General features: G+C 41.7%; 1 protein-coding gene across 1 annotated transcript in view; it reads right to left on the bottom strand.

Annotated features, from left to right (window-relative positions):
* Positions 1 to 23,267, bottom strand: part of GNA12 (G protein subunit alpha 12) — a 77,769-nt gene that overhangs the window by 50,720 nt on the left and 3,782 nt on the right. Inside the window, exon 2 of the mRNA XM_037910658.2 lies at positions 2,500 to 2,715. Within this exon, the coding sequence (XP_037766586.1) occupies positions 2,500 to 2,715 (216 nt within the window). The remainder of the gene's footprint in view (positions 1 to 2,499; positions 2,716 to 23,267) is intronic.

Genomic DNA, 23,267 nt, shown 5'->3' with positions numbered 1-23,267 from the left:
ACATTTCCAAGGACTATTAGTTGTGGTGCTGAGGTATATTGGCAAGGGTTTGGTTGTTTGTTTTGGCTTTAAATAAAACCCCTTGTGGCATTACCACACATAGTAAAATAGAATATATAGCCTTTTCTTTGGGGAATGAAAAACAAAACCAAAAAAACCCAAAAAAACTTACTAAACTGAAAAAGCTCTCTAGCTATTTTAAGGGAGTCACTCCTGATCTGAGAATTTTTAAGTCATGTTTCAGCAAAAGCACAATTTTAGAGTTAAAGTTAGAGACTTCTGGAAAAGGGATATAATGGAACTACTGACAATCTTAACTGTAATGGCACAAAAAGCAGAGCGTTGACATTCTGGCACGGACCCTTACTACTAAAAGACACTGCTAAACAGAAATGTTTGTTTTAATCTTGTTATAAGCTATTCCATTAATTCCAGTTCTTCCTTTTAGGGCCAAAAAAGGAAGACACAGCAATGCTGTAATTCCTGCCCTTAAACTTCAAGCACATTCCATTTCAAGAACTTCAGAGTTTATTTATGCAATTAGTTTTCAGAAATGCTTTTCCAGAGTCAGGCAACAATGAGAATATAAAGAATGGCATATATTATGTTTTATGACATTATTGAAATTAAGCCAAAAACTTGACTCCTTAGAAAAAGAGCAGAGCTATAGGGCCACTTTGCTTCCTTGTATGAAAGTACTAACAAAAACACTGCAGACTTGTGTATCTGGGAGCACAAGAGCATGGTGCAAGGGAAGACAAAGAATAATTTCTGATATAGGCAAAGAATGTGTTTTAGTGCTATGCCTGGTCTAGGTAAATTATTAATGTTACATTACTGTCAGTTACATTACATTACAATATCTGTTACTTTTACACGTCAAGACCTAGGACGCAAAAGGACCAAGATTATTTTGGACTGACTATTTCCTCCTTAACTATGAACTGACAGTGTGTGGGTGGAAGTCTGCACAAGTAACAGTTTCCCGTTCCAGACCTTAAAAGTACACAAACTAATCTCAAATCTGGAGAATTACAATCCCAACCGGATGGAAGAGAGGCTCTTAAACTCAACATTTTAAGAGGTCTCAGATCACAGCAGCACCCAGAAAGGAGTCTTCAGAGTACTTCTCCATTTCCAATTTTTATGTTTGCTTAAATCTAAAACTCTGCACTTGACTTTGCTTCTTTCCCTGTGCTGTCAGCCTCAAACACTACGGTTGCTCAGAGGTGGGAGAGGGAGAGATGGAATGGCGTTTCACCTCCTGTCTGATGAGAGTGGTAATACTGATAGTGTAATATACTAAGGGGAGGCCCCAACTTGGAATTCACTACTGCTGGGCTCACCTTTGCATCTGGCAATTCTCACATAAGAAGTCACATTCTCCATCACACAGAATTAAATTCCTTTCTTTGAACACAATGTTATTTATAGCAGCAAAGCAAGGAAAACACTATTTAGAATAAACATCCCTCTTATGCCCAATTTTAGGAAGTCACAACATCTCTTTTCAATGAAAAAAAGGAAGTGTTTTATGTGAAGTTACAGAGTGAGAAACATGGAACATAACTTAATATATAAGCTTAGAAGCTAAGCCACTTAAGTGACTGGTCAGATTTTAGTTATACCACTGTTTGAACCCAAATAGGTAGCCACATCTTGAGGTTAGTGACAACCAAAAAACCCCAATCAACCAAAAGAGGCTATAGTCCCTCAACAATCACCTCATTATTTGGGGCTAGGGGGAGAGGGGAGAAAAGAGGTGGGGAAGGTAGGGGAAAAGACAAGACAGGGGAATAAAGGGTGGTCATCAACTGCTCCAACAGGCATAAAATAAATAAATAAATAAAATGTTCAGATCAAAGACAAAAATGTTCAATATCAGAAGTGCTCTTATATCTGCATTTTATATTATGTAATGAGTTTTGTGATGAACTCTAGAAGTCTGTTTGAAAAGAAAAACAGGGGAAAACCGTTATTTTTAGGATGACATCCAAATGCTGCCTCAAGTGCAACCTGCAGATATAAAAAAGGGAAAAAAAAAAAATCCAAGAACAGCTTGGAAAGGGATCACATTAACTTCAAAAGAGCTGATCTGCAAATAGTAACAGCCTGCCAGCATCAATATAATACAAGTTGGCAAAACTGGACAAATATAAAGAAGTGTGCCTTAATCAGTGGCCTACTATGATCAGCCCAACTGAGCAGCTCAGGTTTTGGGGGTTTTTTGTTCAATCATTTCCTGCCTTTTTTGGTTCCTCTTGTTCTTCCAGTCTATCCAGTCTTGTCCACTCTTTCCTACTGCCCCATATTTTTTTTCAGTTTGGCTCCAGTTACTACTCATTCTTGCTGCTATAGCATGCTCAGATTTATAGCAGTGCTACAGCTTGCTTGTATTATGGCCACACACTGGGTTTAGCAATCTGCTCTTAAACTGGATTCAGACTGAAAAAACCCTGTTTACAACTCTTCAATCACCATACAGTTGGATATACTTACCAGCTGATACTCGCTCCGACGGCTAAAAGCTTCCTTGATCCCAGAATCCCTCCACAGTGCGCTCAGTGCAGGTACGTACAACTGGAATGTGGCAGGCTCTATAGGCATTCCAGCTTTGTTTTCAAAAGCCATCAAAAACATTCCATGCTTCTCGTTCTCCGTGTACTGCCAAGGAATCCCTAGTTTGTCCCGTGCATCAACGAGAACCTTGCAGCCCTGCGGAACGATTCAGATAAAACAGAGTCAGTGATCAAAAAATAAAAATGTAAACGAACTCGAACTTAAAAGTACATGAAGCTTACGGTAGCACAAGTCAGTAGTCCTGTGGGAGGACAATTCAGAAGGGGATACAAAATATGCTCCATTGCAAGGAGCAACATATGAAGGAACAAAAACTTTCCTTGTTCCAGCAACTTAGCTGCTATATATCTGGTGGGGGATGGGGAGAAACACTTTTACAATGACATGGTCAGATAGCAAAGTATAAAAATAAAGACCTATATCAAATGTATACTAGAATATTTTCTGTCTAGCAACTTATAAGCAACTCCCACCCCATCACTGTATTATCTAAACACCTACTGAAGCAGACACATCTGAAACAGTGTTAAGTATTAACATCTCTTTCCACCTGTCCTAAGAAGTTGGATACTGACATCAGTTCATGTCACATCCTGCCCCTGAGAAAGTTAGACTAACTCAGCCCCACGAAAGGCAGTTTTAATGACGATTAATTGAAAGACTTGGCTGGATTGAAAAGCTGAAATAATTTTGGTTGCACACACCTGAAAGGTTTCAGAGTAGCAGCTGTGTTAGTCTGTATTCGCAAAAAGAAAAGGAGTACTTGTGGCACCTTAGCGACTAACCAATTTATTTGAGCATAAGCTTTCGTGAGCTACAGCTCACTTCATCGGATGCAGCATCCGATGAAGTGAGCTGTAGCTCACGAAAGCTTATGCTCAAATAAATTGGTTAGTCGCTAAGGTGCCACAAGTACTCCTTTTCTTTTTACACACCTGAAAGTCCTTCAATTCAATAGTGCACTCCTATTGCTCAACCCAAATTATTTTCCCCCCTCAAGTACTGCAGAGACCTGCAAGTCTATTCCGCTTATTAGCCTTGACCTGAAATACACAATGTATTGTAAGAGCTACCAGAAAAGTCTGCTGGAATATGAAACTGGCTTAAAAAGGAGGAGATGGGAGCACTCTGGAGGTTATTTAATAGAGGGAGTGTTTTACAAAGTTTTCTTGCTACCGAGCCTGGGGGAAATACCTTAGGAAACTTTGATGGTTGCCATGTAAAAAGAAACAGGAACTCACCAAAAAACATGATTGTTTGTTGGGTATGTCACACATGGAGAGCTGGTCACACCTCCCCTCTAAGCTTAGAAAGGAGTTACTCAGCATGGAAGCCAACCCCTGTTTTAGAAAGGGCATTCAGTAGACTATGCTGAAGTAAATCAGGCTGGTTTACAGATCATTGTCTCTATGCCCAAGAACTCTAGGTCAAATAAAAAAAATGTGAAGACGCATGAGACATGTCTATGTGTTTACCACATAGCCTTAAAGAACTAGTGCCGTTTTGCTCAGTCACGTAGTTGGAGTTCACATTAGACGTTATCAATTTTAAATTGCCACTGACATTTTTAATGGACTCCTAGAGGCGTTCGTGTTGCTGTGAAACAGGGCTTTGACACTGGCAGTGTGGGTTCCAATATAATGCCATGGCATTTTCTAGTGGACTTTAAGTCAAATAGCTTAGATCAGGGGTGGCCAACCTGAGCCTGAGAAGGAGCCAGAATTTACCAACGTACATTGCCAAAGAGCCACGGTAATACATCAGCAGCCCCCGCATCAGCTCCCCGCTCCCCCGCGGCTCCCAGCACCTCCCGCCCACTGGCAGCTTCATCAATCAGTGCCTCCCCTTCCCTCCCTCCCTCCCTGCACCTCCCAATCAGCTGTTTCGTGGTGTGCAGGAGGCTCTGGCAGGGAGGGGGAGGAGCGAAGGCATGGCAGGCTCAGGGGAGGGGGCGGGAAGGGGTGGAGTGGAGTATGGGCAGGGCCTGTAGTAGAGCCAAGGGTTGAGCAGTGAGCACTCCCCGGCACTCTGGAAAGTTGGAGCCTGTAGCTCCAGCCCCGGAGGCGGTGCCTATACAAGGAGCCACATATTAACTTCTGAAAAACCGCATATGGCTCCGGAGCCACAGGTTGGCCACCCCCTGGCTTAGATCCTATTCTAAGTTCTCAAGACACCTTTTTTCATCAAGATGGCTGTCTCCAGCCAGTTCGTAGGCAGAACAAGACATTTCAGTTTCTTTGTAATAAATATTTCATATTATCCTGCGAGTTTTCGTACTACAGGGCTGGGCAAAACAGGCACAGTTTGTTCTCTAATAGCAAGCTTCCTTTTAACTTGCCACATTCACAAAAAGGGCTTTTGGTGAGTAAATTGCCACCTTCTGATTTCATTTTTCTAACAATCAGATTTTGTGGGGAGGGGAGGAAATATCTAGTTCTCTAACCAAATAGTTCTTGACAATACAGAATAGACCGAGTCAGTCTTCATGATTTGAAGTTTTACATAAGGCTTGTATTTCAGACTGAATGCACAAGTTTAAATTTGAAAGGCGTTTCAACGGCCATTAAAGCACACCCATGTTCAAGAGTTCCAAGTAGTAGACATCTAGTTCTTAAAATCAAAAGCAATTGGAACGATGGATATATCAACTACAAGGTCTGGTTTTATATGAGCTAACTGACTCATTGGTACAGCATGTCATCTGTTGTAAGCCAATTTAAAAATGAAACTGCTTTGTTCAGAGATGTGAGGGGTTTTTTGTTTTCTTTTAATACACAGAGCACTGAAGTCTTTTTTTCAGCAGGTTTCAGCCCAAACTTCTAGACCAAGGGTCCGAAGCTTGTTTAGGATATTTGACAAAACATTTTGTTTAAAACACATGCAATCTTGGATTACTTAACAAGTCTGCAGTTAATGTTGAAGTACAGACATAAATACCTCATCCGCTCCAGCCCTTTAAAAACACACAGCAAGGATACTGCGTTAAAAAAAATTGGAGGGGGACAGAACTGTGAGATGTTAAACAGTTTTGAGTGCCACAGAACATGAGCTTATAACCAAAGTACCTCAGAAACCATTATATAGTAACATTCTTACTAGTGTGGTTTCCCAAATATAAACAGTTAATCTTGAACGACATTCATTTTAATACAACATAATCCTCCAGACACACTATTCAAAGAACATGTTTTTGTGACACCAAGCACAGAGTACAATTCACCATTTATATCCTCAAAATGAGGTACTAAAGATACGCATTTAGGATTTTGATTTATTGGACTGACCCAAAGCTGAAAAGCCTATTCTCATTTCCAAATAGTTAATCCACCCCCTCATTGTTACTGTATTTGAAGCTCTCACCATAACTAAGAATAAAGAAGACAACAGAATATACAAGGCTATCTTTCAGAATTGCACAGACTCTACACATTCTTTAAAACTAATCACTTACGCAAAAGTACCACTCTGGGAGGAATTCAAAGTCACTACTATTTTTTTTTCAGAACTGGTTTTGTACTGACCAGTGGAAAACTGCTATTTTTGGACTTAACGTCAAGGTTGTGTTTTATTGTCTATCAATATGCAGAGCAATGTTTGGGGGTTGTTTTTGTTTTTTTAAAGAGGAATGGTTATTTGGGCTGTTCTCCAGGGAAGCTATCCAAAATACAATCACATCAGTTGTTACCATTTCTATCTTCCACATCTCTTTAAGTTTGGTTGCAAATATGCATGTAGTGCTCCAGCCCATGCAAGCCAGCTCTGACCTTTCACCTGCTTAGGCTCCAGCTCTCCAGAACCATCTCACTCAGCCCTTTACTATCTAGCTTCTCTATCTTACAATTTTAAAAGTTTCAACCTTTACCCATCTCATTGTTTCAGCATTTCCTTAAGACTCTCTCCAATGAATGGCTAAATGATGTTACAACAGCTGCTTACAAGATAATGGGAATTCCCATCAACATCACAACTTCAGTATTTTTTAAAAGTCTGATATACATTTTATTTCCATACAATGGTCAGCTCTGATTTTTCCTGATTCCACATATACAAAAATACCAAAGAAGTGGAGTTTATTCTAGTTAAGTTTCCCTATCTGTTTGGAAAACAGCCTGATAGCCGACGTAGAGATGTTTTGCAACTGTCGCCTAACAAATGTGACCATTAAACCAGTTTCAGATTCATCCATAGATGCTTCCCAAACTGACAAGTTCTATAACCTGGGACAAGATTTTCAAGCGCAAATAACAGGTTTCAGAGTAACAGCCGTGTTAGTCTGTATTCATAAAAAGAAAAGGAGTATTTGTGGCACCTTAGACACTAACCAATTTATAAGTGACTTCAGGCTCCAAAGTCCAAATGAAAAGTCGATGGAACTTAAGTCACTTTTGAAAATGATACTTAAGTGCTTTAAAAATTTTTAAATAAAAAAACAAACAACATAGCTGGAGTCAACGTATCTTAGGCTGAGTTATCACAGGGTCTACACTGCGGGGGGTCGATGGGAGAAACTCCCATCGACTTACCTTACTCTTCTCATCGGGGGTAGAGTACAGGGGTCAACTGGAGAGCAATCTGCTGTCGATATGGTGGGTCTTCACTAGACCCGCTAAATCAACCACCAGTGGATGGATCTCAGAGCGTCGATCACTGCTGTAGTGTAGATATAGCCTTTGTTAGGATAGAAGCTTTAGACTGATGGTTATAAACTTGAGGTCATTTTAGATCAAGCAATAGGCTGCTCAGACACTTAATACAAAGAGTCAGCCAAGATAAGACTATTGTCAAGATGGACAGAGAAGTAACACCTAGTCACTGCAATCCTATCACTTCTGCAACTTTTTTCCTCCACAAAGATGGAATTTCAGAAACAGATATAGGACAAATGCAACATAAGAGAAAGGGAGTCAGATTTTCTCTGTATGGCACAACAGGCCACCCCCTTTTAAAGGATTTACTACAGTAACTATCTCTGGGGCACAAGTGGAGTTTAGTCTACATACCCATTTATTCCTACTTGTACAGAGTCTTAAAGATAGGTACATTTCTATCTACCTGTAACGTTGCCTTCTTTAAAGTAGAACGTGGTGGTCTATGATCCACTATGACTGTACTCTTCCTCCTCATCAACCAGCCACAGAGAGGCTCCCTCGTCCCACCCACACTCCCCTTCTCATGCTGGTACGACATTGGAGCTGGAGAGAGCAGTTGTTCAGAGAACTGCTTGCCTCTAGCTACCTATTCATCTGCCACAGATGAAAAAGGCAGACTAAACTGCAATTAAAATGAACAATTAACCATATCTTCACCTGTATACTTTCTTTGATCTATATATTCACTCACTATGTAATAAGCGAAGACTAAGATTTAGGACAAAGCAAGATCCCAATAAGAGGGAATCCAATCCCAAGATTCCTCCATCTCCCTAGAGAAACAAATAAGAGAATGGGAGTGAATGGGAAGGGAAGGACTGAGATTTCCCCATCAACTGGAAATTATTCAAGTTAAGTGATGCCCCAGGTTAAGTGACATGGAGCACCAGGTGCCCACTTCAGAGAAGGCAAAAATTATAAGTAATATTTTTACCTCTCCTCTCTTGGGAACCTGTTGCCCCTTGAACCATTACAACTGGAAAGTAACCAGTAGAATAAGTTTTCACAAAGAATGAAATCACATTTCCCTCCCATCTCAAGGATTTTAAAAAAAGGAGAACCAAGAGAAATACTGCAGAACCTTTTGTCCAAATGTCGTATCAGATGAACACAACACATGTAATTTATACCAGTTGGTGAAGGAATGGCACAATTCCTTGAACTCCGTACTTTTAAGCCCAGGAAGAAGCCATGTGCCTCAATGAGTGAGCCTCACTGAAATGGAAGATATTTATAAACTGTATATGGGCTTGAAGAACTCCTGAGTTCATCCATCTGGAAAGAGTGAATATGGTTGCTTTATACCACTTTAGGTCCCTGTATAATCCTAAAAATGGAATAAATCATTTGTTTTGCCTAACCAGAATTTGAATGCTCAGTCTACACCTAAAGTGTGCAACTGTTTCTCCTGGGTATGGAAGGGCTTCGAACATAAAGAAGGAAAACAGGCTGACTTATGTAAAAACCCTTAATTTATTTGTGAGACAGAAATATTGGTGCAAGTCAGAGAGACACTTCATTTGGACAAAACCTCACATAAGGATCCCACTCGGATAAAGATCCCAAAACTGAAATCCCCTGAACAATCTGATGGCCAACAGGAAAGTTACTTTAATAGGAAACATAGCCCTATATATAGTTTGTCAGGACACCTCTGACCCTCCCATTAAAAACAAAATCAGGCCATTCTTTCCGGACTCCTAATAAAGACTCTTCAGGGACACAGCTTCAAGAAAAAGGAAAGTGCCATGATGAAGGAAAAGAAAAAAAGATTAGGAGAAGAAAAAGGCTGCAAAGCTTTAACTTGTACCTTCAAGAAGCTAGGTTTTTGATGCAATCAGTAACCATCTTGATAGAACTCCAATGTGTCTCCTGCATGTGAGACAAATGGGATCCTACTATACTCCATCCAGAGCCTTATCAAATAACTTTGAATTGCCAGCACAATGCCTGCAACTCTTAGCCCTGGTCTACACTACGGGGTTAGGTCGATTTTAAAATGAATGCGTCTACACAACCAACCCCGTTCCATCGACATAAAGGGCTCTTAAAATCTACTTCTATACTCCTCCCCGGCGAGGGAGTAACACTAAAATCGACCTTGCTGGGTCGAATTTGGGGTAGTGCAGACGCAATTCGACGGTATTGGCCTCCGGGAGCTATCCCAGAGTGCTCAAATGTGACTGCTCTGGACAGCGCTTTCAACTCCGATGCACTAGCCAGGTACACAGGAAAAGGCCCGGGAAATTTTGAATTTCATTTCCTGTTTGGTCAGCATGGTGAGCTCAGCAGCACAGGTGACCATGCAGTCCCCCCAGAATCTCAAATGAGCTCCAGCATGGACCGAAAGGGAGACACTGGATCTGACTGATGTATGGGGAAAAGAATCTGTGCAGGCTGAACTCCGATCAAAAAGAAGAAATGCTAATATATATGCCAAAATCGCACAGGGCATGGTGGAGAGAGGCTACAACAGGAACACACACAGCAGTGCCGCATGGAAGTTAAGGAGCTCAGGCAAGCCTACCAAAAGAAAGGAGGCAAATGGTCACTCTGGGTCAGAGCCCATACATGCCACTTCTATGATCAGCTGCATGGCATTCTAGGGGGGGACCCTACCACTACATCACCACTGTCCGTGGACACCTGCAAGGGGGGAGTCTCACGCAACAGGGAGGAGGATTTTGTGGATGAGGAAGAGGAGGATGAGGAGGAGAATGCGCAACAGGCAGGCGGTGAATCCGTTCTCCCCGGCAGCCAGGACCTTTTCATCACCCTGGAGCCAATACCCTCTCAAGGCGGGATCCCTGACCCTGAAGCTGGAGAAGGCAGCTCTGGTGAGTGCACATTTGTAACTATAGTACAGGATTTAAAAGCAATAGTGTTTAATGTTTGATTTGCCCTGAAGACTTGGGATGCATTCGCGGCCAGTACAGCTACTGGAAAAGTCTGTTAACATGTCTGAGGATGGAGCGGGAATCCTCCAGGGACATCTTCATGAAGCTCTCCTGGAGGTACTCTCAAAGCCTTTGCAGAAGGTTTCTGGGGAGGGTTGCCTTATTTCATCCTCCACAGTAGGATACTTTACCAAGCCAAGCAAGTAGTCTGGAATCATTGTAGCACAAAGCATGGCAGCAAATGGTTCTGGGTTTTGGTCGCATTCAAGCAACATTCTGTCTATATCTTTCTGTGTTAGCCTCAGGACAGTGTTATCATTCATGGTCACCTGGTTGAAATAGGGGAATTTTTGTAAGGGAACTGTAAAAGGACCCCATTCATGCTGGGTTGTTTGTGCTTGGCTAAAAGGGGTCATCCTGGAGAATAGCCACACAGCGGGGGGAGGGGTGAAGGGATCATCCCAGAGAATAGCCACACGGTGGGGGGAGGGGTGAAGGGATCATCCCAGAGAATAGCCACACGATGGGGTGGGGGGAGGTGTGAGCTGTACATCCACCTGAAAACCGCAGCCCCTCCTTTTAAACGTGAAACCCAACCAGCATTGCTTGCTATGGGAAAGGATGGTGCTTCAGTTTGAAACCATTCCCACATGTTATGAAGGTGTAAGAAGCCAACCCCGCGTACCAAAAGGCTTACCATGGCTGCCTGGAAACCGAATTCTGTTGCCCAGCCGTTTGTGATGTGTCACCATCCTGGCAGGCGCTCAATATAAAAGGCAAAATGCGACCTTGTACCTAAAGCACGTGTGCTGTCTGCTGTGAATTGCTTGATTCACTGTGAAAGAGTCTCCCTTTTGTTCTCAAACGTATATTCTTAAATTTTATTCTCCCTTTTTATCTCCCCCCAGGTGCAAATGTTTCTATGCTCTCCCTATCATCTCCGTCCCTGAGGTTACCACAGATTAGAAGGCGGAAAAAACAAAACAAAACACGCACTCACAATGACATGTTTTCCGCACTGATAGGGCACAGCTTAATGCATGGAGGCATTCAGTGGCAGAGGCCAGGAAAGCATTAAGTGAGTGTGAAGAGCACAGGCAGAAGGCGATGCTGAGGCTAAGGGGGGATCAAATGGATATGATGAAGCATCTGTTGGAGCTGCAGGAAAGCCAACAAGAGCACAGATCCCTGCTGCATCTATTGTACAACGGCCTGCCCTCGTCCCCAAGTTCCATATCTTCCTCACCCAGATGCCCAAGAATGCGGGGGGGGGGGGGGGGGAAGGGAGCGTGCAGCAGCTCCGGGCACTCAGCCACTCCACTCCAGAGGATGGCCCAAGCAACAGAAGGCTGTCATTCAAACAGTTTTGATTTATAGTGTGGCTACAATAAGCAATGTGGTCTTGTCCTTCCCTCCTCCCGCATCCCACCACACCCGGGCTACGTTGTCAGTTATCTCACTTTTTTTTTTTAATTAATAAAGAAAGAACGCATGTTTTTTATTTCCTTTGCCAGCTGTGATTGAAGGGGGGGGAGGGTGGGTTGGCTTACAGGGAATTAAAATCAACAAAGGGGGCGGGTTTGCAGCAAGGAGAAACACACACAACTGTCACACCGTAGCCTGGCCAGTCATGAAACTGGTTTTCAATCCTCTCTGATGCACAGCACGCCTAGCTGCGTTCGAATTGCCCTGGCATCTGGCTGCTCAAAATCGGACGCCAGGTGATCTGCCTCAACCTCCCACCCTGCCATAAACGTCTCCCCCTTACTCTCACAGATATTATGAAGCACACAGCAAGCAGCAATAACAATGGGAATGTTGGTTGTGCTGAGGTCTAACCTAGTCAGCAAACAGCGTCAGGGAGCTTTTAAACATCCAAAGGCACATTCTACCACCATTCTGCACTTGCTCAGCCTATAGCTGAACTGCTCCTTACTACTGTCCAGGCTGCCTGTGTACAGCTTCATGAGCCATGGGTGCTGGGTCCCCAAAGATAACTATTGGCATTTCAACATCCCCAACGGTTATTTTCTCGTCTGGGAAGTAAGTCCCTTCTTGCAACTGCTCGAACAGCCCAGAGTTCCTAAAGATGCAAGCGTCATGCACCTTTCCCGGCCATCCCACACTGATGTCAGTGAAATGTCCCATGTGATCCACCAGTGTTTGCAACACCATTGAGAAGTACCCCTTGCGGTTTACAAACTGGTTGGCAAGGTGGTCTGGTGCCAGGATAGGGATATAGGTTCCATCTATCACCCCACCAAAGTTAGGGAATCCAGTTGCAGCAAAGCCATCCACTATGACCTGCACATTTCCCAGAGTCACTACCCTTGATAGCAGCAGGTCAGTGATTGCATTGGCTACTTGGATCACAGCAGTCCCCACAGTAGACTTGCCCACTCCAAACTGATTCCCAACTGACCGGTAGAGGTCAGGCATTGCAAGCTTCCACAGGGCTATCGCCACTCGCTTCTCAACTGTCAAGGTAGCTCTCATCTTGCTTCAAGGCGGGGGAAAGCAACTCACAAAGTTCAAGGAAAGTGGCCTTACATATGTGAAAGTTTCGCAGCCACTCTGAATCATCCCATACCTGCAACACTATGTGGTCCCACCAGTCTGTGCTTGTTTGCCGGGCCCAGAATCGGCGTTCCACTGTATCAACCAGCTCCACTGCCACCGCCCATGCTTTCAGGAACATCTGTGTATATGTCCTCATCACAATCGTCCTTGTGCTGGTGTCTCTTAGCTCAGTGCTGCACATACTCCAGGATAATGTGCGAGGTGTTCACAATACTCACAACAGCAGCGGTGAGCTGAGCGGACTCCATGCTTGCTGTGGTATGGCGTCCCCAGGAAAAAAGGCATGAAACAATTGTCTGCCGTTGCTTTCACGGAGGGAGGGAGGGACGAAGGGGCGACTGACGACATGTACCCAAAACCACCCACGACAATGTTTTTGCCACATCAGGCATTGGGAGCTGAACCCAGAATTCCAGTGGGCAGCGGAGACTGCATGAACTGTGGGATAGCTACCAATAGTGCACCACTCCGTAAGTCGATGCTCGCCACGGTATTGAGGACGCACTCCGCCGACTTAATGAGCTTAGTGGGGACATAAACAATCGACTGTATAAAATCAATTTCTACCAATAGACTTCTATAAAATCAACCTAATTTCGTAGCGTAGACAAACCCTTAGACTTGAGAACCTCCTTATGTTTCAAAAAAGGCATTTTCTATCTATTTTATGGCTTAAGTATACTAAATCAAACGTTTAACAGGTGTGTTTGCATTACACAAATTGCACAGACTTGTGGATATTGAGACGATATCACTGCCTTGAAGGCGCTGCAATCTAATGAAGAACTAAGAATTTCTACTGGATCCAGTTAGTCTGTTTTTCTATAACTTAGTTGTTTAGTTGTGTTTTACTATTTCCATACAAAGCCTTGTGAAAGGAGCTACCTTTAGATTTAGTCATTTGTGAGGGGACGCAAGAACTCCCAATTTGTCCCCAAAAGTGTTAGTGAGGAAATAGCAATTGGGATCCATCTAGTTACATAAACAACAACTTGCTGGGAGTTTGTACTGGTATACCATACATAAAAGGAGAATTAGGAGGCATAAAGATGCTTTCTAGTATCAATGCAGTGGGTCAGCATTACCACAGAAAGTTACAATTCCCTACTTTCAAGCTCAGAAGCAAGTGAGTCACAAAGTTCATCTTCTCAAATGTAAGGAGAGATCTCATTTAGATATTTTTGTTCATTTGACAGCTATGTCAGAGAATGCAGATTTGCTGTACTCCAAAATACTTATAAAAAGTGGCTATTTACCACTTTTACAAGTTTTAAAAATTCTTACATAACCTGGCCCTCTCAGCTCAATGAAGTTCAAGATAAGGAACACCAAAATTAAACCATAAGAAATCCTCACCACTCTGGAATGCATCAAAAGATCATATAACACTGTCCTTTGTCAAGGCAATCATAGAGTGACCCCTTGTCTGTCTCTTCCAGATCTTCGCTGGCTGAGCTTTTAAGAGCCCTCCAAGATGCTGTTACCTCTGCCATCACCCTCAGCAACAACATTCCATTTCTTCCTTGCTCTGGAGAGTTTAGTTTGTGTTCTTGTCATGGTGCTATCCCTTAAAGCAGTGGTTTTCAACCAGCAATTTGCATACCTCTGGGGGTACACAGAGGTCTTCCGGGGGGTTAATATCAGCTAGATATTAACCTAGTTTTACAACAGGCTACATGAAAATCACTAGCAAAGTCCGTACAAACTAAAATTTCATACAGTGAAATGTTTATACTGCTCTATATACTATATCAGTGTTTCTCAACCTGGGGTAACAATTTATAATTATACAGTAAAAACGAGAAAGTAAGCAAGTTTTCAAGCAAGCATAGTGTGCTGAAACTTTTGTATTTTTATGTTTCATTTTGTAAGCGAGTTGTTTTTAAGTGAGATAACATGTGGGGTATGCAAGCCAAATCAGTCTCCTCAAGGGGGTACAGTAGTCTGTAAAGGTTGAGAACCACTGCCTTAAAGGAGCCATTAAGCATCAACTCCAAATAAAGTCTAAAAAAAAAAAAAAAAAAAAAAAGATTGACTGACTGCATAGACAACTTTTGATCATCTGAACCCTAGTAAACCCAGTTTTTAGTACAGCCAGTGTGAGAAAGCATTGCCTTATTAATTCAAATACTATACTTGAAGAACCAGTAGTTTTATATAATCTAAAATGAGGTCCTCATTTTCAAGTACGGAAGAAAAGTGTAATTGAAATTCCCAGGCCATCATGGGTCACTGAAGACAATTACTCTTTCGCATGGTTTCCCTGTACACGTAATTCAATAAAAGTATCAATGTATTTACAGAGAATGAGGACTACACAAGCAGATAGCTAATAAAGGAATTTAGCATTTCATAAGTTAAAAGCAGACTACTTAATAGTATATTCAGGATTTGACCTTTAAATATCTATTACAGTTATAAAGGTTTCACGTAGTAGATAAAACAATAGGATCTATAGCAAAACTGCTTGAACTAGAATTTGCAGAGCTTTGTGTCAGCCAACTTCTCTAGTTTATTTTAATCCTCATCTATTTGTGATCCATCCCAGGTTTGAATTTGCTTATGTTCACTTCGTGATCAATTTGAATGATTAAAGATTTGATTAAATTTAAAAAAAGGAAGAGGGTTATGCTACTTGTACAGCTACTTGACAGTTCCTGGTGTGTCAAGGCTTTGTTTTCCCTACGATGGAAATATTCACTAGCCTTAACAAAAAACAAACAAAAAAAACCCACAACTCAGAAGCATTGAGAGCATTCTCACTGCAAGTTCTAAAAAGGTAGATGCCAATGATGCACTATTTTCACTGTATAGTATATTTCATGATGAACCCATGAGCTCTATCAATAAGTCAGAAGATATGGGGGACAGTGAAAATCTTATTTTCAGTCATTTACTTTGCGACCAATTAGAAATCTTATCAGGAGCTCAATCGCTGAAATTGAGAAATACTGGTACACCCTTTCACTTAGTGCTTGTCTACACTTGAAACAGTACAGCAGCATAGCTGTGCCACCGCAGACACTACCTACACCAACTGGAGGAGTTCTCCTGTTGGCACAGGTAATCTCTCTCCCCCCCCCCCCCAAAGAGGTGGCAGCTAGGTCAAAAGAAGAAATCTTCCATCTACCTAGCACTGTATGCTGGCGGTTTGGCCGGCTTAACTACATCGCTCAGGAGTGTGGATTTTTCATACCCCTGATCAATGTAGCTGGGCTGACCTAACTTTTTAGTTAGGCAAGGCCTTGGAAGAAATGTAGTTTGTTTTGTCACCTATTACTACAGCATTCTTTCCTATACTCCAAATAAGAAGAGTAGACACTATCACAGAGGTGGGCAAACTACGGCCCGCGGGCCACGTCTGGCCTGCGGGACCGTCCTGCCCTGCCCTTGAGCTCCTGGCTCGGGAGGCTAGTCCTGGTCCCTCCCCTGCAGTTCCCCCTCCCCTGTAGCCTCAGTGCGCCATGCCACTGGCGCAATGCTCTGGGTGGCTGGGCAGCACAGTTGCAGAGCCGCGGCCTGACCCAGTGCTCTGGGTGGCACGGCTGTAGCGCCGCCAGCCACCGGTGCTCCAGGCAGTACAGTAAGGGAGCAGGATGGGTTGGACAGAGGGCAGGGGAGTTCGGGGGTGTGGTCAGGGCGGTCAGAGGGCACGGAACAGGGGGGTGGATGGGGCAGGGGTCTGGGGGGGGCAGTCAGGAATGAGGGGGCGGTTGGATGGGGTGGCAGGGGGCAGTCAGGGGTGGGGGGAGTCCAGGGAGCAGGGGTTGGTGGATGGGGCAGGAGTCCCGGGGGAGCAGTCAGGGGGTGAGAGGCGGGCGGGGGGGGGGGGGGTGTCCAGATAGGAGGTGGGGGCTGGGCCACACCTGGTTGTCTAGGGAGACATAGCCTCCCCTAACCGGCCCTCCAAACAATTCTGGAAACCCGATGTAGCCCTCAGGCCAAAAAGTTTGCCCGTCCCTGCACTATCATAACAAAAAAGCTTTTTCATTAGGAATTGACTTTTGACCAGTTCAATTGACCTACCAGGTGATTTTCTGCTAAGATCAGATTTTTTTTTAAAAAAAATAGACACAAGCCTAAATCTTGCAATGCATTGGATAAGGAAATCTCCAGATATTAGAATACAACATGTAAACTATGAATGCCCTGGAGGCAGACTGTTTGCTGCTGCCTATGGGCTTTATTTTAAAAAGCCTTTTTTTGGTCATTTGTAATAGATAGCACAGGACTAGTTAAAAGTAGGATCTAGTTTGATTTTCCAAGCTACAGTACTAACCCGAGCCAAAAAAGCTTGTTTTGTAACATTTTAGTTATACTCATGACAGCTAAAATTTCATTATTAGTATTTGTATTACAGTAACACATGGGAGGCTGAAATCAGGACTGTATCTTGCCTATTGTCATGCACACCAGTTCACCAACAAAAATCCAAATTCACATGAGATGGTGCCTTCCATAAATCACAGAAAGATGAAAAACAGTTTTTTTATTTTGCTATGACCATTAGCATGGAAAAAAAGGATTATTTCTACTTGCAAGGCAAGTTCCCTCTCTCAGAAAAGAGGAGTTTTTTGTAAGTTACCCACTGATCACATTTCTTTAGATAATAACAGAGCAAAATGTTTATTTTAAAAAGTAATTAATTAATTTGGTAGAAGGGAAAGATTGTTACACTGTTTTGAGATAACTACTGAAATGTTTTAGACAGACACCTTTCACATGAAAAGTTAATTCTTAGCTGTAACAAAGGAAAAAACCGTAACGTTTAAGATAATTGTGTATTCCGTTGGATGAAGTCTTTCATTATCCCAAAAGATCACATATCTTGCTGAAGACAGCCTGACAGATAGGCTGTGATTATAAAGGTGAGGGAAGCAGAGGTAAGTACTACAGAGGAAAATAAAGCATTTTTGGCAACCACCAGCTCATGTCCATGCTGATTTCACGGACATGGGAAGAACCAAACAACTCAAGTACCACCAACCTGATGGTTCTACTCAAGCACCTAAGTCTACTAACATGAAATACTATCCAGAGTTCTACATAACTGAACATTAGTAAAGTTTGCTCTATCTGACCTAGGAATTGTCTTAAGGAGCCACTTCAAATGCATTTCAGTTCCCATGTAATTAGCAACATGATTCATTTCCCTACTTTACAATAGATGGGCAACAGAATGTAAGCAAGCTACATGTGAAGCAATAACCTTCTCCAGGCTTTTAGCTATTTAAAAAAAAGTTGTCAGACCTCATACAAAAAAACTGTAGATGGCCAATAGTTTATACTACACCATTCAAGATAGTATATTCTACATTTAGGAACTGATGTGACAAATGAATGCAGTTCTGCCAACTCTTATGATTTCATCGTGACTCTAGCCTGAGTTTTTTTTAAAAAAACCCATCTCATGAAAACATGGTGAAGAAAGGTTGCCAACTGATGAGTTTTCACTCATTCAAAATGGCCACCATCTCCTATTGCTGTGAATGGGGCTGACACCAGCAAGATGGCTGCCACTTCATTACAGTCAATCTGCATGAGGCAATGAAACTGCCAAATCCTACTGTTTTCAATGAGACTGAAGTCATGCCCATGTGCAAAATGGCTACAACTCTATGGTTCAGTGGCCTAGACAGGACACGGACTGTGAGAAGCAGCAGACACACTGTACAAGGTAGATGGGGAGAATGAGGAAGACCAGGAGGCAAATTAAGGGGCTGCAGGGGAATGGGGTGTGGAAATGAGTGGAGCGGGGTCCGGAAGAATGTGGGAGCGCTACCCATCTCTGGCAGAGAAGTGTGACTTCTTATAAAAGACTAAACCAATTCCATAGTCTGTACTGTAATATCACTGATATGACTAAGTTTTTATATCTTTATCTGTAACTCATCAACCCTAAATGTAATAAGTTTATGTATGAGTGTGAATCATGATGCATTAAGCCACTAGTTCTCAAACTACTTACCATTCAGCTCTTCTTTTATTAAAGGGAATCAACTAGGAGGGGAGAGTAACAGGAAATGGATGGCAGTTCCCTTATCTTGGGAGCGAGGGTAAGTGGAGTCTCCATCTGAGCAGCCACGGAGAAGTGTGCATTTTAGGAGTGACTTTTCAACCTACTACCACCACAAATGAATTGGTAGAGGACAGTTAAAAAGACAGACTGAAAAAAACATTATGTTTTTAAAATCTCATTATTTTTGTTCTCTTGATATTGACAATACTGTGACTGTCAGCAACATCATCATTGTATGCAATGTTGCTGTAGCCATGTCAGTCCCAGGATACCAGACACAAGTTGGGTGAATTAATCTCTTTTATTAGACCAACTTCTGTTGACAAAGAGAAGCTTTTGTTCTTCCATAGAGCTGTACTTCCCCAGACCCAAAGAAGAGCTCTGTGTAAGCCTGAAAGCATCTCTCTCTCTCACCAACAGAAGATGGTCCCATAAAAGATATTACCTCATCCACCTTATCTCAGCAAAATCACTCACTGAAACACTGGTCTTCACCATGAAGAAAAGAACTGCTGTAGTTTTCAGACTAGACTCATTTTCCCCATGCTGTATTATATTAAAAACTAATGAAGTGTTTGGTGAACAGTATTTTGTAACAAATTAAGAATTTTTGGTGATTTAGTGTTCTGAAGCGGTTGCTTGAATTCCTGAATTCACTCTGAGTTAAAATTCACAAGCTTTTTCCATAGAACACACCAATGGAGTGTTTAAAATACAGCTACCTCATTTAATGGAGTGTTTGAATCAGAAAGGAATAGACAATACCATTAACTTCAATTTTTTTATAGCTAAAACTTAGCCAAATAGATGTTTTACTCTTGATTGCTATAGAAAAAGTAGTAATTTATAAGGATAAAATATTACAGTCTTCTAGCGAATGGAAGTGTTACTCAGTACAAGAGATATACCCCAAAATGCCAGAAAGATCTTTTAGCATTTGAGTCTTACCTCACCTTCAACATGAAACTTACATCAAGTACTTTATTTGAATGGTGGAAGGATAATATATGTAAATACTTAATCCAGTGCTACCCAGGTGAGAGCAGGGTAAACAGTAAAGATGACTACTCTTCCAGACTGCCAAATAAAATATATGAACAAAGGAAAGTGTCATTTACTTAGTCCACAGGAACACAAACATTAAGAAACATTTGGATTAGCTGCGGAATCTCTGTATTTGTAGCAGCAGTGACGTCTGCTTGTCTGCAAACTGTGAAAAGACTTCTTGTCTCCAAATTAATCCAATGAGATGGAGAGATGCAGCAGAACAAAAACGTCTTGCTGCAAATGAAGCTTGCAACTAGAATTCAAGGTAGAGTGACTGCTGAACCCAGAAGTGCAGGTTGGCACAAGCCCTTTGAGAACTTTCAGAATTATGTTAGTAGTTTTTTCATTTAATTTAGATCTTTACAGATCAAGTGCTATGAACTTATGACTGACCTTTAGCGCATAATTGGCTAATGTGTTGAACATTGCTGAAGCAGCTTCTAGTGTTCTGAACTTAATGTGTTGATTCTGATCTATGAAGTGGATTGAGACCATCCCTCCCCTCATACTATACTGCCATAGTTGCAATCAGCAGAGGTGCACACAGTGTTGCCAACTCTCATGATTTTGTCATGAGTCTCATAATTATTGTTTTCTTTAAATCCCCAGCTCCTGGACTCAAGCGAACGTGTGATGATTCCAGCCTTCATTTTTAAAAAAAAGTAAGTTTCTAGCTCTCGTGGCTGTGAAAAAAGCTTCAGTGTGAGACCCCAGTGTATTCTAAAGGCTCAAAAAGCAGAAGGCAAATAAAAAGACCACCACATCTATTATTTTTTACATAATCTCATGATTTTAAAGCCAATCATGATTTTTTGGTGAGCCTGACTCATGAGTTTTGAACATTTTGGGGTGGCAATAATATCAACATGAACTCTTGATCTGAAAGGGAGGGGGACTGCTGGTGGCTCTAGAACAAAGTCTCTCCTTCCCCCACTCCAAGATAGCCCAGGTCTGTTGACCTTTAGAGCACAATGCCAGGTGTTTCTATTTGCATGGAATGATACAAACACAGGCTTTTGAGATTAAACAGATTTGCTAAAAGAGCTGTGGCTCTTTAATTTTGTTTCTGTAATTTACAGAAGGGGTGCTCAGAGCCTGTATACATATTCCTTATTTAGACATACAAACCTCCCCTCCCCCAGAAAACCAACAAATGAATTATCACATGCACAGGAAGTCCCTGGGGTCTCAAGTTCATATTCTGTATGCAAATGGCAGCGACTCTAGCCATCACTCAAGCGTATTTCAATGGCTAGAGAATCTGTTTGAACTGTAATTGGGTATAGGGGTGATTTCTCCACCTTCTGTATTCCCAAGTGGTTTAAAAAAATTAAATGTGAGGCGAAGACTGGAAAATGTCAAGGTTTGTGTCTTTACTCTCCAAAGACTAATCATGTTCTGTGAGAACCATATGGGTTCACCGAATGCTATTTTGGATCAAGAGTGAATATTTATCAAAGAAATAAGCATCGATAGTAACTGTTGATGGTACTCATTATCCTGTCAGCCATGATGTAGTCAGTTACACTGACCACTTCCCTCCTCACCCAAACAAGAAACTATCCAGATCTACTTAGGGTTGATGGGATTTATTACAGTTATTTTGCGCTGTGCAATTTATTAAGTGTCTTATTGATTCTATTCCAAGTGCATTGCAAAGGGCACCCGGAAACAAATTTCAACAACAGTGGTCCTCTACAGTTAAGTCAGGAGTAAAGGTGGTAATGATGCAGGTAGTTTTATTACAAAAGGATCCATATCTTGAAGACATATTGAGAGTGGACTGAAGATAACACTAATTAAGTACCAATTCAATCATACAGTGTACGGTCTAATTAATTACAAAGCCAGGTGTATACTTCCAAGGGCTGACAGTTCTATTACAGCACTTATCTACTGAATTTTCTTTAATTACAAAGTCAGCTTTAATGTAAGAAAATTCAATAGATAAGACTGTTGTAATAGAACCACATCAGTCCTTTGAGGTGTGCAGCTGTCACGATCGAGAAGAAAATGATATTGTCCTGTGACAGACTAATCAAGAATCAACCACACCTACTACAAAACAAAAAACCACTAATCAAGAATCAATACCCAGAATATTTTACCTCAACAGTGAAAGACTATTGAAGGTCAAGTATTACTATTCCCTCACAGGTTACTGAATTCACTCATGTGCAAACCCAAAACATTGTGGATCAAGACCACAGCAGCTTGTGGAATTCCCAATAATGAGATGACATTTCTCCCTGGATTCCCAAACTAATATAAGGGCCAAGTGTGTCCAAGGAGAACAATCAGCTTGCTCACATAAGTACAATTTACAACTGAATGCAACGGTATTCTCCAACTCCACCCTTTCTATTGCCACATAAAATTTGTATGTGTTTCAGACAAACCTCTGATCAAGCACAAACCATTCTGCTTGTGCAGCCATAAGGAGAGTGCACATCTGTACAGCATCCTAGAACTTTTCTATTCAAAGTCCACAACTTAAGTTATGGATTGGAGTTTCTAACAACAGTTTCTCTGGAGTCCCTTCCTACTCAAATATGAATTTTTCAGTCACTCTCAAATTATTCAGGTTGTGGACTGAAAAAAAGAAAAATCACTCAGTGCTCCTTACAGCTTTAATTGGTTTGGTCCATTTCAATATCGACACTAATTTGAAAAAGCTCCACAGATTACACTTTATGCTTTTTTTAAAGCTGAATTTAACTGTTAGATTTCTGTTCGAAATAATCACATGTGCTGAGACAGGCATTGCTTCGGTGTTAGTGGGTAATTTTAATTGTTTTCTCAGGCAGTGAAGCCTGCTTCATTTCCATTTTTGTGGTGCTCTATTTTAATAGTCAAAAACAAATAGAAAATAGCAACAAACATACACAAGGAACATCGGAGTTATAACTCACCAGGTCACAGTACAACCAGAAGTCCCTAAACCTTCATTAATTGTAGTCAGAGGGAGCAAGAGTGGGAGTAGTTATTTTATGTTTGAAGAGTAGTTATTCAGTTTGTTCTTTGACACTCAGATCGGAATTCCAACAAACATTTTTACAGAATAGCAGCAGCCATTCACCAGATCTGAAACTTGCAACATGCAAAGACTTCCTCAGTCTCTCCATACATTTGAGATTCTTCTTTAAAAAACACACCACAGCAGTTACTCCTGTACTCTCCATTTTCCACTTCCAAGTGGGTGTGCTGAAGTAATGGAGTCTGTGTACTCAAAGCAGAACATTAACACTACCGCTTTTCACTTCAATCATCAAAAAGTTTCAAAATTACTTTGAAACTTAGCCTTGATTAACAAGCAAAACCCTAGTTAACCAGTGATTATTTATTTACTTTAAACCAAAGCAAGACTAACATATTTGAAGATTGCCCCACAATGCCAGAAAAAGCTAGCAAGGCTCTGAACCGTCACCTGTACTATATGGAAAAGTAAATTTTGGATCACAGGTTTACTTATTTCAGCATTTTGTTTTTAAACTG

The sequence above is a fragment of the Chelonia mydas genome, chromosome 10 (genome assembly GCF_015237465.2).
Source record: "Chelonia mydas isolate rCheMyd1 chromosome 10, rCheMyd1.pri.v2, whole genome shotgun sequence".
Taxonomy (NCBI): Eukaryota; Metazoa; Chordata; order Testudines; family Cheloniidae; genus Chelonia; species Chelonia mydas.
The sequence above is the reverse complement of the archived record's forward strand: the minus strand, read 5'-3'. Positions and strand labels throughout refer to the sequence as shown.